Here is a 15,986-nt window from a genome sequence, read left to right as displayed (position 1 = left end):
CGCAGACATTGTGTTTTTGGACAGCCAATCATCTTTTTATTTGTCAGACTGCATGAAAAACAAAAACGAGACTAGTTCTTGTAAGCACGGCTGGATCTGCGACCGCGGGCTCTCTCGAACTTCCTGCCCTTGGAGCGGACGTAGGGCCTGGAGAGGAGAAGAGAATAGAAATTAGGACAAATCAAAATCTCAAATAATCTTTGTTCCTGTAAACCAGTACAGTGAAACCATCTATTCATGTATTTTTCTCTGGAATTAATCTTGAAATATTAGTCCATTTGTGGAGCTTGGAAAGGTAAAATACCAATAATTTTCCTTGGAGACGACTGGCTGTAACTTGCAACTAGCTTCTGCTGTAGTACTAATACAGTTTGCATTAATAAATAAAGATATATTTGGGATATGAAGTATTAAAACAGACTGTTAAAATCACTTTTAGAGGGGGTAGTTTCAAGTATTCATGGATTTCAGTTATTGGTTGTGGTCCCCTTCCCTCTAAAACACCGTATCTCAGTGTGGTGATGTGGATTAGATTCTCTTCACATCCACCTGTTATCATGACATCCCTTCCACTTTATACCAGTAAAGAAAACATTTCAAATCATTACACTTTAGAAAATATCTCATTTAATTTGATTTCTACTTTCTATTATTCCCATTCCTGTTTTGTGTTGGTCAGCTGACTAAAAATATGACAAATTAGGATCCTCTGTAAACCAAAATAACTACCCTACTACTGTACCTCACTTTATTTCTTCTTGGTAATTAATTATTCTTGATAAATTTTGCATTACACCCCATTTCTAGCATTTCAACATTCTTAGGAAACATAGATTATAACCTGTGATCAATTTGAAATGCATATAATCGACTTCCTGCTGGGTAATATGAATTAGATACAGAACCACATTCACCAGCAATCTAAGAATGAATTACTAAAATGTAGAAAATTATTATAAGTTTTCAAAGCGGGAGAAAATTTAATAAGTCGCAGCTAGGGCCGTCACAATAGACAATAAATCAACTCATCACATGATAAATGAAAAGAAATTCAATAATTTTCATTTGCTTGATTTAGCGTTTCTCTTTTTTCTCTCCGTTTACCAAAATCTGGATGATTAGTCAGCAGTCTGGTGTTTTGGTCTCAACTATCCCCCCCTCCTTTTTTTTTTGGAAAGATAAGTTTGTTTACAGAAACTTCATCATTTATTTTGTTGTATCTGTTGCTTTCTTTATTTTGGATATTCCAAATATCTTACAGTTCCAGTGGTTAAAAGTTCATGAGAATTTAAAGTTTATTGAGCTTTCAGAAAGTGTTCTTGCATTTGTATGCTGTTATTACTGATATATTACTTGAAAATGTTCTCAAAACAATGTTATCGTTTGTCGCAATAAGTTTTGGGACAATTTATTGTCCAGCAAAAATTTTTTTGTGACAGGCCTAGAGGCAGCTTCATTTTACACCTGAAACGTTTGTGGTACAAAAACGATTAAAACTGGAGAGATTTTAAAAGAGCAAAAATCGTCAGAACTTTTTCTCTGCTTCATAAGTCCAACACAATTTCATGTTAATCAAATGTTCAAAATAACTACAATGTTACTGTTAAAATAAGATAAACGTTACACTTTAGAGGCACTTTTGTGAAATAAAGATGTTTGAAAGCAGCAAAAAGACAAACTCCAAAAGTTTCAACATTCGACTGAAGACAATTTAAGTATATTTAGAAAAAATGTCAAAAGGATCAGATTGTAAAAGCCCTCAATTCAAGGTGCATTAGGTTTAGCATTTTTTAGCAAATGCTTCTCTACAATCACAGCACATTATTAAAAGTATCAAAGTAAACTGTGTGGTTTCCGCTTTTAAGTGGAAACAATGTGGGAAAGTAAGAAACTAAGTACACCATGATGTAATGCATTTACTTTTATCAGATGGAAATAGCTCAAATCTAAGCTGTTTTGATGACCCAGTACGTTTTGAATTTTGTAGTTTTATCAATTTGTAGTCAAAATATTTGACTTTAAAGGAACCAATGTTGGTTAATAAACTAACAGGGCTCCTGTGTTTAACCATGTGATGCTGTGTTGGTTTCATGTTGGGTTCAGACGTACTTGGTGTGGCTGTGAGGGGTTCCAGGAGCTTTTCCAAAGTGCCTGTACACCTCTCTGCCTTTACGGGGCCCTGAAAAGGAAAAGATGAATGTAACATCAGATACAGACAGTAAAATCTCTGACAACATAATCAATTGTAGATCTCTACATTAGTACAGATAATAATCCACATTTATAGCACACATCTGGAAACGCTACAGCAGCAGAGAAGAAATGTCGGGGACAACAAGGAGCTTTGATTCATTTTGACTGGGAAATAAAACTCTTAAAGGCTTGATTAAAAGAACCATTTGCAATCATTCATGTTGTCAGGCTCCTAAAAGTGACTAGAGATTGTTTCAAAATGAAAAGAATAAATAAGATTTCTACACATTTTTCGTTTAAAAAGGCCAAACTTTCCATATTTTTCTGCACTTTTAGATCATTCTGGATATTTAAGTACCAAGTATTAGCACTGAACTTGTAACAGCAGACATGTCTCATCTACAAGTTTCACAAAACAAGTTTAACTACGTTAAACAGTAGATCTACAGCCTAGATCTACTGCTTAAAGATCTATATCTCCTTAAAATATCAGATAAGGAATGGGTTATCTTGAACTAAATGCATTTTTTAAAGACATTTCCTTTTTTGACATTTATTTTGCTAGGAAAATCCCCCAAAATAGATTTATTGCTTTTAATTACAACATTTTGGACTCAGATTGAGAAAAACACACCAGATCGAACTAACTTTGAAGCTGCCTAGAGACAACATGTAAAGGGATAAAATGCTAAAATTAAAATCTGATTCAGCAAAGTTAAGCATATAAGAATAAAAGTAAAAACTATACTTTATTGGGCATTATTAAGGTTTGTCCAAATGAAAATGGAAGACAAGAGAAAGACTGGCAAAATCAAAGTTTGTCCATAATCTTTCTTTCAAAATGATGAGCAAATTAAATCCTCAATCAAACAGAAAGTCTGACATAATGAGTAATTTATCAAAAATAATTAAAAAACAATATAATGTGGCTACCTGGTGTCAAGATTTCAAACAAGACCAAAACTATTTTTTATCTATTTTTGCATGGTGTCATTTCGTTATTGCTTGGTGAAGATTATAAATCCAGAGACTTTGTTCTGATTCAGAGTTCTTATATAACAGAGTTTATTAATGATTCTACCTTCTCAGATTAAACTGGCAGACTGTAGGAGGAAACAGGAGAAGTTCAGGTACCTGACAGCAGCACTGTCCCATGTCCTTTGGGAGAACTCAAAGCCAGCTGGTCAAATGTCATCACCTGACCTCCGGCCTTCACGATCCTGCGGCGGGCGCGGTCGGTAACCTTGAGAGCGCAGATCTACAGAATAAAACGCAGAACTTCAGAGGGTCACAATGCTGAAGGAACATTATCTAAATCTTTATAAGATCAAATACTTTGAAGGAAAATGTAGATTTAGTAAGATCACTTACCTTGAGCTTGGGGATATCCTGAATCCTGATGTCATCAGTGACTGTTCCCACGACAACCGCGACTTTGTTATCACGACCGGGCATCTTCATCTTACGGATCTAATTAAAGACAAAACAGGCAGAGCGGAAAACTGATGAGGACATATTTCAAACCGAGGAAGAGACATGTAGAAAATATACCTATAGATATGAATGGGAGAAAAGGATTTCAGCCTTATTATGGTTGACCATTTTTCTTCCGTAAATTATAAATTAAGATGTCAACATCTCTTTCAATTTCTTTTTTTAATGTCACTAAATATTAAGCACCAAAACCATAAATTTTATGTTCAAAACCTTTCAAATTTTGGCATGAAAAGCCCCCAAAGCCCCACATAACATTACAGCAAATCAGATTAAATGGTTTTTGACTATTTTACTGTTGCCTTAGTTTTCTATCATAGTTTTTTTTTCTAACCTTCTGACATGCTTCAGTTCTTCAGCTTTGTTTCAGAGGAACACCAACATCAGAACAGAAAAGTGTAGGACTTTTAAGCAAGCATTTAATTGATGCAAGTTATTAAAAACTCCTTGCATGAACCACTAAGACATTTTGACAATTGAAGTTGCTTTGTCTTTACATAATAAAAAAAAATCTTTGTTTTTAAACTTGCATCAGCTTGAAAATAATGCTTCATCAAACCAAAACAATGCAACATATCTGTTGCTCCAGGTAAGATATTGACTACTCATAACCACCTGAACCCTACATTAAAAATGTTAATGATCCCCTTAATAAAATTAGTTTTTTCTTCTTGTTAAATGACAGCCACTTGTTAAAAAAACCTTTAACAAAAAGAAGGCAACCTGGGACAATCTGGGTGTTCTTTACAACAAACATCACATGCCGAAAGGCCTTTAAAAATGTTAAGTTTGAGTGTATGAGGTGATTAAATGTGCTCTACTGCAGTATACCATCTCATAAAATAGGATCTCTAAACAAATTAATCACATTTCATACCGAAAAAAAACCCAGACATTTCTGAACATACCAGCGCCCACCTGAAAAATTATGCCTTACAATACAGAAAAGTATTTTTAAACTATCTTGGACTAACCAGGCGAGAGATGGAGATGGGAGGTTTGTTGGTCCGGCTCATGAACAGCCTCCTCAGGATCACCTTGTTGAAGGGAGCATTTGTGCGGCGGGCAAGAAACCTGTACAACTGTAAGAAACCAATATGACAAGTTATGACACACTTAAAAATCTGGCAATCACAAGACTCGTACTCAAAGTTTTATGCACCAATAAGTAGTATCAGAGATATGGTTTTAAAGAGAGGAGAAAATTATTTACCTTAACCAAGAGCCTCAGATAGATATCCTCGCTCTTTGGCTCTTTCCTGTGCACCTTACGGTCCTTGTTGTGCCTGATGTCGACTCCCTTGAAAATTTGAACAAAATCACATTGAGACGCATCACCTGAAAGTCTTCGTTTCAAACTAATCACATGTAAGATCCACCGTTATCTCTACAGTATACATCGCTAAAGCCGCATTAAAGCAAAAGCATATAAAGTTAAATTATAATGCAGATCAGAGCCCTTTAGCTAGCTGAAGCTAGTTCACACGTTGACGCTACCGCGAACAGCTATCACCTAGCAAACAGCTATCACTGTCAGCAGCATTTTATTTGGCTCAGTTTGATACTTAGAATCGCCATAAACGTGACCAAATGCATTCTGAGTTTTAAAATAATATCCGGCTTTCAGAAAACCTCGCAAGGCTAACTTCAAGTCAGAAACATGACTGAAATCGGCACCAATGTCGGCTTCAAAGTAGCTATGCCAATATGAATAATATGGACAAATAATCTTAAAATTACAGCAACAGTGCCACACTAAGTATCTACGGGACATGTTTATGTACTAATCAGCAAGATACGATGGTTTGACAAAGAGGATGACAATGGATAAAGCAGTTATCATATTTTACAATAACTGGTAGCAGTACCTACCATCTTGGACTCAGAGCGAAAAGGGAAAAGGAAGGGACAACGTCTCGCGATAACGCAATGGTCTGAAATCTCGGCCTTCTGATTGGCTGCGGAGCTTGTGTTTTCCGCTTGTTAATTTGAGGATAGAGCCTCTAGTGGTGTGTAGTGGAATTAGCAGTTGAACTAAATCGGCTATTATTAACAACCCGCTGGATTTTATATTATCGTATTACAAGAGCTAATTCTAGATGTGAAGAGGATGGAGGATAAAGGAAAAGAACGTTTAAAAATAATGTTTGTTTTTAAAATATACCATTGAGTTCCAGATAGCTTTTACATTCCACAAGTACATTGGAGCATGTTTACCACCAAAATATAATTGTTTTATAATTGTTAATGATAAACAATGATAAATAATTTCGGTAATTATTTACCATTAATTGTATCAATTATCTGGAATGGACTGGCAGCCTGCCCTGGGTCTACCCCACCTTTCAACCAGTGTCTGGGCCTTACTGCTATTTGTGCAGTTTTTCTCATTACAAATAACATTCTTGTTATTTGCACAGTTTTTATCACTTCTTGTAAATGGTCAGCTGTAGTTTCTGTGCTGTGCACATTTTAAAAAATATATCCTCCTACTCACTTGCACATTTATTTGCATCAGAGTGTGCTATTTTAATGTTTTGTTCAATTAACAAAAATAAAGAATTGAAAACGGTCTGTGTGTATTCATCTATATATCGTGTTTCACTAATATGGTGATGGAGTTACTAAAATAAATTGACTTTTCAGTAATATTGACATTTATTATATATTGTGCATGTCTTTATCATGCTTCAAAAATATATAAATTTAATGTGTTGTGAGCTGCTTAAGATGAATTAAACAAAACAAATGTCAGCAGTATGAATCTCATTAATCAAGTTTATAAGACAAATTAAAACAGATGTGACATAATAAAGATGGAGGAGTTTTTCGGTTACAAAGCAACAAAAAACTTACACACACACCACACGCGCACATACACAGGAGGCTGCATGAACTCATGTTTACTAGATTTAAAAGCCACAAAAACAGTAAAGATCAGGCATTTATGCATTCATTTATTTAATATTTGTAAACAGATCACTTGGAAGGAGACGATCATCTGATTCACAGACCTGTGAATGTTATTCTTTCAGAGTTTTCACATATAACCTTCCCTTTAAATGAGCTTCAGTTAATGCCAGTATTTTACAATATGTATCCTAAACATGAATGTCTGAGGTTTAGTCAGGTTTGTGTCCGCGCTGCTGTCTGAGATGACACAGAAAGATGGTGAAAGTCAGAGCAATTCCTCCCACAAACGCAGTACGAGCCACAGGGGGCACAAAGGCAAAGTTCACAGCCTGACAAGAAGCAAACAGATTAAAAGTCAAAGCCCAGTGTTGTATAAATGAATAAATGAAATGCATTAATGAAAACAAAGCATCTGACCTGCATCGTTGACCAATACACCACTCCGGCCTGCAGTGACAGACAGATATTTAAGAGCTGCAGCACGATTGTCTCTTAGCCCAGTAAAGCTAAACATTAAATTTAAGACCTTGTAAGACGTCCAGAATTTCTGTCGCCAGTCTTCAAGTAGGTCGTCTCTGTTTTCTAAAAAGCTTAAACCTGAAAGATAGATCTGATAATTAAGATGCTCAGGTAATGATTGTTTGTCCAGTCCTTCAAAATCGAGAACATAGCCATATAACGATATTCAAATATTTCACAACAAAGGGAATTAAGATTTCAGTTTAGTTATTAGTGTGTTTGTAAAATGCAAAATATAATCATGAAGTAATCACAACATGTTTAAGTTAGAAATACATAAAAACATGTATAATAGATTTATAGATTTGATGGCAATAAATTATGAAATATGTTGCAGTGCCTTCTACTATTTTGAAATACAAATGTGTTACTGAGACTTGACAACCCATGAATGTCCCTCTTTCATCCACTCTACAAACAATAAAGTAACTTTTCATTGTCCTTTGATGGTTAGATAAATGTAAGGTTTCAAACTAAACTACCTTGGCTCTTTCTTTGGGCGAACTTTAGGTGACTTACTGTTTTCTTTCAGCCATTTCTTGATTTACAAGGATCAACACTCGTTTCACCTCTTATGAATTACATGTTTTCTTATCTTCTCCACTTTGAGGAGTGGACATTTAAATAAGTAAAGCAGCAGTTGTATAAGAAAAATATTCTGTTACATTTAATTAACAGAAATTACTTATTATAATAAGTGTGGCACCATCGCCGACTTAGTGAAAAATAAATTCACAATGTGGGATTTTCACTCTGAATAATTAACTGAAATCAAAGGTTGGACCCTGTAAGTTATTCAGTGTGAAAATGTGCTGCAACATTAAAAGATTAACTAATTTTAAGGCTTTTTAATCGTATCTAAAAGGGCAGTGAAGGAGCTGTAGATGATAAAGTAGACATATGACCTTTTCATCTTGGTTTAGGGGTAAATGTATATTATGTTGCTAAATGAGCTGTCTGGACTTTATGTTGTTTAGTAGAAAACAATCTGGCATCATCATTTGTATAGATTTAATAACTCCACATTCACTGAACTCCAGAGGTGGAAATGTATTTGCTTTTCAGTTTTATTGTTTTATTAAATTAGAAAAGTCTGATAAACAGTGACAGTTTGTTTAACGTGACTAATAAAGAAAACACTCGTTGACCAGAGTGCGTTTCTGCATCTCAGCCAAGTCGTCCATGCCTACATTTGGCCTTTTTCTTTGCAGAGATATTCTAAATTTCCAATCAGTAGTGAGTCAGCAGCACCATTGTTCCACAAATACAAACATAGACGTAAATGTAGGAAAAACTAATGTGAATCCTCAGTTATTTGTCATATATAACGAAAATGTTCTTTATTTTATCTAAAGTACAAAGGGTTGGATAGTTCTACTTAATCACATTTACTTGAGTTACTTTTTTAAAAAAAAACAAACAAAAAAAACTTTTAGGAATATTTTTACTTCACTGTACTTTTTACTTTTATTTGAGTAATTTTATTATTAAGTATTGCTACTCTTACTGCTTGAATATAACGTCTGGATTCTTTATGAAGAACAAACAATGTTAACTAAAAACTCACCAGACAAAGACACACACCTGCAGTTTTTGCTAAAGTTTGGTATTGAAATAAATTGATTTGGGAAAAAAAATAAGATTTCTTGTTACTTATGTGAAATATTCTCATTTAGGTCCTTTAAACACGCAAAACTTAAAATTTTGACCCGTCTGATGATGCAACTTTTAAAAACTAAATGATTAATAATTTGATTAATTACTCAGGACTTGAGTAAACTTTTTACTCTTGAGTGATTTCTTGGATGGCTACTTTTTATATTACTTGATTAAAAGTATGTTGAAGTAGTTCTATTTTTACTAGAGTACAGTTTTTGAGTACTCCGAGTCTGCCCACCTCCCAGACGCTTCAGATGAAGGTCAGGAGTTGTTGGTTCTTAAAAGAAGCCGAGTCTTTGAACAGCATTCTCACCGATATAAAAAGCGCTGATGGTAACCGGAGCAGCAACCAGCTGATCCAGCACCACCTTCCTCGTTACGGCCCGCAGCCCGCCGCCGGGCACCATCCTCTCCAGCCCTCGCAGCCAGTGGTAGTTGAAGTTGGCGTGGAAACACAGGCCCACAGTCGCCACTCGAGCCGTCTGATGCCAGTCGATCCCTGCGGACCGCTCGGACGCCGGGGCGGGATTTCTACCCAGGACTCTCTGCTGGATGAGGTCCGCCGAGGCAAACAGCGCCGTGTACCCCAGAACGTTGCTGATGTACGGGTGAGCCTGAAATGAAGCCCAGGCCCGGTTCATGGTGAAACGTCTGACCAGAAGGAACATGTTGGACTTCAGAACATTTAAAGGACAGTGGCTTGAGAAAATATTAATTCATTGGTCATTTTAAACCCATAAACCTCCAATGATGCACAATTCTCGTAGTAAATATAAAAAAATTTAAATGTGTGGCATGTGTTTTATTATTAAATAATTAAATGTGTTTTATTACTAAATAATTAAATGTGTTTTATTATGAAATAATTAAATGTGTTTTATTATTAAATAAAACACATGCCACACATTTATGGCATGTGTGGCATAATTGCCTAAGTCTTATTTTTAAAAAATAGGACTTAGGCAATTATGCTAATGATAATTAACCTGCAGTGCAATCCATTCACTTCAGAAATTAATTTAAAAATGGGCCCAAATAATCGCATCAAGGTCCAGATATGATGAAAACAACAAGACGTAGTTTTGGTCTAGTTTCGAGCGCAAATGTCTTAGTACACTTGAAATAATTAACTCAGTCATTCCTCATAATATGGGAAAGCATTTTTCACTGATCACAAGTACTTTTTGGTCAATATTAAGGAATAATTGACTTAACAAAAGCTCATATTTCTTGCTGAAAAGGTAATTCAACAAGTTAACAGACAAAATGAGCTGCATCATTGAGGATATTCAACCAATTAGTTCACAAAGTTCCACCCCAAAGGTTCAGGGTAATATAATATCACTTCCTGTTTTCAAAAAGAGGATTTTTACCAGAGTAATTTATCTTTACCTTTACAGAAGTGGTGCAAAAAGAAGAGGGTAGAGCAGCGTCTGAAAACAACCCTAGCTTTATGAAAAAATATAAATCGTAACAATCAAACGCACCTCTTGAGTTTGGCTCCTCTTTAAACCCCCAAAGCCACTGAAACAAACACCGTTCCCACTGGCTCTGCTCAACGTGGAAGAACCAAGAGAAGAGCAGAAGTGACAGAAATGTTCCTGCCGGGTCAAAGGTTAGCAGGAATGTGTGATAAAGCTTTTTATCATGTGGGAAAGCAGCACATGTGAACAGCTTCACACTGTCAAGCTTCTGAGTTTAGACGTGACTTACCACAGATTTTGTCTTCTAAAACGTTGTTGAAGTAGAGGCTCAGTTATGGAGTAAACTCTGCAGCTTTCCGGTCAGAAGCACATGTGTTGTTTCTATAAATAGACACGCAGCAGCAGCGGCTCCCTCTTCTGAGATGAAACACAAAGATTCATATAACAGTCAATTTATTGAAGAAATAAATAAAAATGTATTTTTTTGTTTTGTTTTTGTTATGAAGCTGGTGAAGACACTTTGCGAAGCAGGAGTAACATGTTTCTAATATTTTAACCCCATCAGGTGTTTTCTGTCTTTATGTTTTGTGCAAAGTTGTCAGAAAATCAGTTACGTTGTACAAATTCATGGTTGTTGTTTGCGTAGTGGTTTGTGATATTTTTACATTACATCAATTTGAAATCAGTGACTTGCTTTCTCAGATTGTTGCTTTCTCAGAAAAAAGTTATTTTTTCAAATAACTTCCATTAGAAAAAAACATGACAGAATTAAATTAATTGCATTAAATCAATAAAGTAGACAATGTTGAACAGGAAAGGGTAAAGCTCTTTTTCTTTTTAAATTTAATTTATAATAGATACAATAGCTAAAGAAAAGAGTTTGCATTTTGAAATTCCACACTTTTCCCAGATTTCTTAGATTTTTTTTTTCAATATTTAACTGCAAAACATCCACCGAGTTGTTTTCTTTTTTTTTTTTTATCCAGATGAATAATGAAACTATGATTTCTATAACATCTTAATTTCACAGAACTCCAGAAAACTAAACCCACTTCAAGAACCTTTGATCCAGTTTAAAAACAAAACTAAATGGACCTAGATACCAAAACAGCAGTGAAACAGGCGTTTCTGATTTTTGATTATTTGTTGGATCAGTGAGTTGGACAAAAACACAAGCTCTTATTGACAGATCAAAGATTAAAAGGTTAAAACTCAATTTAAAACGTCGGTTCTTTAAAAAAATGCTTCTTTTAGATAAATAGTTAATATGGACAGACTTAAATATTCAATTTTGCTTGTACTTATCTAGACTTGGGAAAATAGTAAATTCCAGACGTTCAGACTTGAAATTAGATTTTTATCCCGTTTCCTGGATATTGATGTCAGAAAATATATCTAACAAAAACAATAAGACCTGAAATTTAAAAGGAAAAAATAAACAGAGATGGATTAAATGTTTTTGCAATAAAAAATACTTACAAAAAATAAAAACAACAACAAAAAACCTTCATTAAAAACCCAGGATGATTCACAACAATGTTGTTTTTAATGGAACCTCACAGTGTTAATTTAAAAAATAAAACTGGAGAGAATCGACAGTAAATGAAGATAAAATGTTGTTACAGCGTTTCCTTTGTGATTAAACAGACTCTCACCTGCTGCCATAGATATGTAAAAACCTGCACTCGGAAGGCGCATTGAAATGAAAAGGTCAATTAAAGCGAGTAGCAACCATCTGATCTCTTCCACCTGAGAATGTGATAATAAGAGGTCAGAGTTCAAACCAACCAATTAAAGCCTCGTTAGCAGCCGTCACTGCGGTGTTTGTGCTTCTCGGTCTTTAACTGGCCGCTTTTTATCGCAGCTCACAATGGAGACGACGTTGAGCCCACAGCTTCCTCCACAAGCAGCGGTTGACTTTTCACATAATTGCTGCTTTCGCCTCTCATCGGCTCCGTCAATGTGTGAAGGTGGAAACCAGGCGGAGCAAAGGGAGTGTGTGCGTCTGCAATCAGCGCTGATGACTCTTGACTTAATCTGAAGCTACAATAACTGCTCTCTCTCTCTCTCTCTCTCTCTCTTACACACACCACATATCTCTGGAGAGTTGCACCTCGTCTTCCTTCAGTGCAGTTTGTAGAGACTTTCACATGCAGCAACATTCAGGCTAAACGGTAAGAGACATTTATTGCTATTATTACTAAATTATAAGACATAAATTAGGACAGGAATGTGCAATCTTTACAATAAAAGGTTAATTTTTTACCTTCAGCCCAACAACATGAAGAGCAGTTTTATGTTGCTGATAAGCAGCAACATATTTTTGATTAATATCTTCAAAAGGGAATTTTTAGATTTGGAAGTAAAATAAATAAATAAATAAATAAAACAGTAACTTTTGTAACAAAATAATGGATACGGTTTATTTTATGGCATAATGATATTTGTGGAAAATTTTAAAAAACATAATCATAGATAGATCTGTATCTATCTGTCTGTCTGATGCATCTAATTTGATTATGATCTTTTAAAAGTACTTTAAAGTGATTTGTTATTGAAAAAACTGTCAAAATATTTCACGTTATAAACCATTAATTATTTTATGTTCTGCCTCTTCTGATCTCATTTCTCAAAACTGTACTTAAACTGACAGATTATCTACTAATTAACATTAAATATTCTTATTTTAGCATTTGTTACATAGGAATTAAGATGGCTATGAACAAACCAGTAAATTATAAATATCGGCCCTCTCATCTATTTTTAATGTATAATAAGGAAGTAGCATCACAGGATTCACAGGAACAGAGAAAGATGGGAAAGTTTTTGAGTGAAATCATATTGTTTTTCTTCTGGTAATTAATTTTGACACCAGGAAATTTCTGTCATTTTTACACAAAGTGACGGTGAAGCAGTGCAATTTAAAAAAAAGACACAAGAGAGCAGAAATAGGAAAACATTAACCACATTATTTAATGTTCAAATAAAAATTCTTTGGCATTTTAAAGAATTTATGTTCATGAATATCTGAAGTACAACATGTTTTATTTAAACATGTATCTGTGTACGTACATAAGAAGCTATTTGCTCCCTGAAAAGAGAAACGCTGCTTCTGAGAGTTATTTGGTTGTCAATGTTTGAATACCTTTTTATGCATCATTAAATAACACAAATACAGTAAAAGTTTCATGAGCAGAATGATGTTGGGAGAAAATGTTTGACGCTCTTCAAGCTTTTAGTTAAAGTCATGAGTTTTCTGAAATTTATTTTGCAGAGTAAACGGTTTTTGTTGATGCAGGTAAATAAAGTCACTTAATACATTTTAATGAAAAGAACAAAATCCCAAACTATTTGCTTTCTGCAGCCATGCGGCCGTCCTTCTCTGTGAGTCTGGAGCCCGGTCTGGAGCGAGGCGTCCCGTGGGGTCGTGACCTCTTCACCTTTGTGACTTCAGCAGCAGGTCACATGATGCGGACTCTTCAAAAGCCCCGGAAGAGCCGTCCGTCCAAGCGGCAGGTCAACCACCGCCGCTTCCTGCACAACATGATCCAGAGGTACGTCGGTGCAACAAACGAACAAATTCAGTTTTGATTTTAGCATCTTTTCAACGAACAATTTCTTTAGATTTCCACAAAGTAATGACACTAAAAGCACAGATCTGTTTTTATTAGGTCGGAAACTTTGTGCTTTTTTTTAGACAGTTGTCCACAAATATTAACATCTTGCAGAAGAAAAGGTGTCCATGCTCATTTTGCAAAAGTTTTGTTTTTCTTTGTTTTTAAAACCTCAAAATAGAAATTAAATAGCGGTTCTCTTTGGATTGTAAATGTTGCAGATTCCTGTGCAAAGCTAATATTACCAGAGGTTGCTGAAAAATGTTAACTCAAAGATATGTAAGCAATCAAAACAGAGGTTCTGATCTGCTTTTGTTTTATAAATACTTTATTTTGGATTTTACAATTATTAACTGACAAGACAAAATCAGCTCAGGATCCAGAAGAATCAAAAGTAATTAGACAATCCTAAAATAAAACACATTTACACTGATGTAACCAAACAAGAAGAAAACAAACAGGGTGGAGGTGATGGAGGCTGATCTGCATTTTTAAAGGGGCAGTATTATGTGTTTCCATAGCAACTGTGTTAGCTTCAGTTGCCAATAAAATGCTGTGTATATCTAGTATGATTAAAGGAAGTCTGACTTTGTAGTTTAACGCCTTGAAATTGGGCCTCTGTCTCTTGAAAAACTTCTGCTCTTTCTGAGACGTCGTCATAATAACAATGTTCCTCTATTAACAACGTTTTTACCAGCGTTAAGTAGCTGCTACAATGAGCTCAGCTGATGTTTGCTAATTGCTGGTGGCTAGTCTGAAGGAGCTGAGTGGGCGAGTTGGAGGGGAAGGGATGCTCTGTGAGGCTGTAGCTCGGAAACTTGTAAACTACAGCTCCTGAAGGAGGAGCTACACCTTGAAGGCGGGGCTAGGTCCAACCAGGCGTTTTGCACAGTTGAATGGTTGCCATGGAGATTCAAGGATTTCTCAAACATGCATGATAGAATCAAAGAAACACTCTTTGATGAGGATATAACATTACAACAGGACGTAAAGCTCAAAAATTTTTACATAATATTTCCCCTTTAAGATCTGCACAGTAAAAAGAAAATTATTTTGTTCTCTGATAGTCATTTGTCTCTCAACAGGAAATTTGCAGATATAGAAGCAGCGAACCATCGTCTGGAGTCGGCCCTTTATGTTAAGGACACACAGGAGCCTCTGGAGCCGCAGGGCTCCACGTACCAGAGCGAGGCTCTGCAGAATCCTCATCAGAACGGAGGTCAAACAGATGCAAAGGGCATCTCAAGGTCGAGGGACAATGCGTCTGTTGCCGGGGAGCCAAAGGAGCTGGACGATAAACAAAGAAAATCCACCAACAACCAAAACAAGACGAGACAAACCAATGAAAAAAGAAGAAACAAAGCCGCTGAGTTCTCAAAGGTTTTTCAGGAGTCAGAGCTCCTTCAGTCTGAATATCCCAGTCAGCAAAACCAAATGAATCCAATTAACAACCTCCATGAAAACGACCAGCACCCAAATGTTATTGTTCTCACCCAAAACGAGGACAATTCGCCTCCTTTCTCCCCAGAGCTCTCTCCGCTGTCTCTCGACTCTTGTGATTTCTCAGCTCAGATGTTGACGGACCTCTCAGCCAACACAGAACAAGAAACCATCCGTGACATAACCGAGCTCTTCACGGACCCAGTGGGTCACATGGACGTAGAGTCCTACTTTGAAACCATCTGTCCGCGCCGGATGGAAGACATGGTTCTGTCTGATAACTTCACCGGGTTGGAGGAGAACATGGAGCCCGAATGCAGCTTTGGCTACAGCTGTGAAGAAGATCGAGGAGGAACCGCAGATTACGTCCAGCGTAACACGGGAAACTCCCGTCAGCCGAGACAAAGTGAATACAAAGCGAGTGCCTCCTTCTACAGCGTCTCTGAGCAGCAGGGGAGCTGCTGCATGCTGGGAAACGACCTGAACGTTGCACCGTTTGAAGGCGTGGCTCAGTCTTTCCCAGTTCCTCCTCCTCAGCAGGAGCGCCATCCCGTACCGACGCCTCCTCACGACGATGACTGGCTGTTTCCTGACATCCTGAAGGACAGGCAGCTGCCTTACTGCTGAATCCACACGTTTACGGAGTTTCATTACGCTGACGTTCATATTTAAGCATTTCTGTATGTTTTTAAACTCCCATTGGGATTTCTACTGATTCTACAAAAAAAAA

At 36.2% G+C, this 15,986-nt stretch overlaps 3 protein-coding genes across 6 annotated transcripts; 1 reads left to right on the top strand and 2 right to left on the bottom strand.

The window, feature by feature from the left end:
- Positions 1-11: 11 nt before the first annotated feature.
- Positions 12-5,664, bottom strand: rpl18 (ribosomal protein L18). The gene is made up of 7 exons (XM_007549970.2): positions 5,560-5,664; positions 4,901-4,987; positions 4,662-4,769; positions 3,565-3,663; positions 3,328-3,451; positions 2,110-2,179; positions 12-147 (listed from the first exon to the last, which is right to left on the bottom strand). The coding sequence occupies exons 1-7, from the start codon at positions 5,560-5,562 to the stop codon at positions 72-74; spliced, it is 567 nt and encodes a 188-aa protein (XP_007550032.1). The 5' UTR covers positions 5,563-5,664; the 3' UTR covers positions 12-71.
- Positions 5,665-6,447: 783 nt separating this feature from the next.
- LOC103136631 (mpv17-like protein) lies at positions 6,448-12,077 on the bottom strand. Of its 3 annotated transcripts, none has more exons than XM_007549965.2 (7): positions 11,858-11,969; positions 10,492-10,619; positions 10,266-10,379; positions 9,092-9,429; positions 7,127-7,197; positions 7,018-7,047; positions 6,448-6,929 (listed from the first exon to the last, which is right to left on the bottom strand). In XM_007549965.2, exons 4-7 carry the CDS (start codon positions 9,417-9,419, stop codon positions 6,810-6,812), a joined length of 549 nt encoding a protein of 182 aa, XP_007550027.1. In that variant the 5' UTR covers positions 9,420-9,429; positions 10,266-10,379; positions 10,492-10,619; positions 11,858-11,969; the 3' UTR covers positions 6,448-6,809. The 3 variants fall into 3 exon arrangements, with proteins under 3 accessions (XP_007550027.1, XP_007550029.1, XP_007550028.1); XM_007549967.2 differs by having other exon boundaries at positions 10,266-10,329; XM_007549966.2 differs by lacking the exon at positions 11,858-11,969 and adding an exon at positions 11,991-12,077 and having other exon boundaries at positions 6,450-6,929.
- A 32-nt stretch (positions 12,078-12,109) lies between these two features.
- On the top strand, positions 12,110-15,986 carry c16h19orf85 (chromosome 16 C19orf85 homolog). 2 transcript variants are annotated; one of them, XM_007549969.2, is made up of 4 exons: positions 12,110-12,197; positions 12,336-12,376; positions 13,567-13,756; positions 14,902-15,986. In XM_007549969.2, exons 3-4 carry the CDS (start codon positions 13,569-13,571, stop codon positions 15,881-15,883), a joined length of 1,170 nt encoding a protein of 389 aa, XP_007550031.1. In that variant the 5' UTR covers positions 12,110-12,197; positions 12,336-12,376; positions 13,567-13,568; the 3' UTR covers positions 15,884-15,986. The 2 variants fall into 2 exon arrangements, with proteins under 2 accessions (XP_007550031.1, XP_007550030.1); XM_007549968.2 differs by having other exon boundaries at positions 12,308-12,376.

The sequence above is a fragment of the Poecilia formosa genome, unplaced genomic scaffold (genome assembly GCF_000485575.1).
Source record: "Poecilia formosa unplaced genomic scaffold, Poecilia_formosa-5.1.2 Scaffold34, whole genome shotgun sequence".
NCBI lineage: Eukaryota > Metazoa > Chordata > Actinopteri > Cyprinodontiformes > Poeciliidae > Poecilia > Poecilia formosa.
The sequence above is the reverse complement of the archived record's forward strand: the minus strand, read 5'-3'. Positions and strand labels throughout refer to the sequence as shown.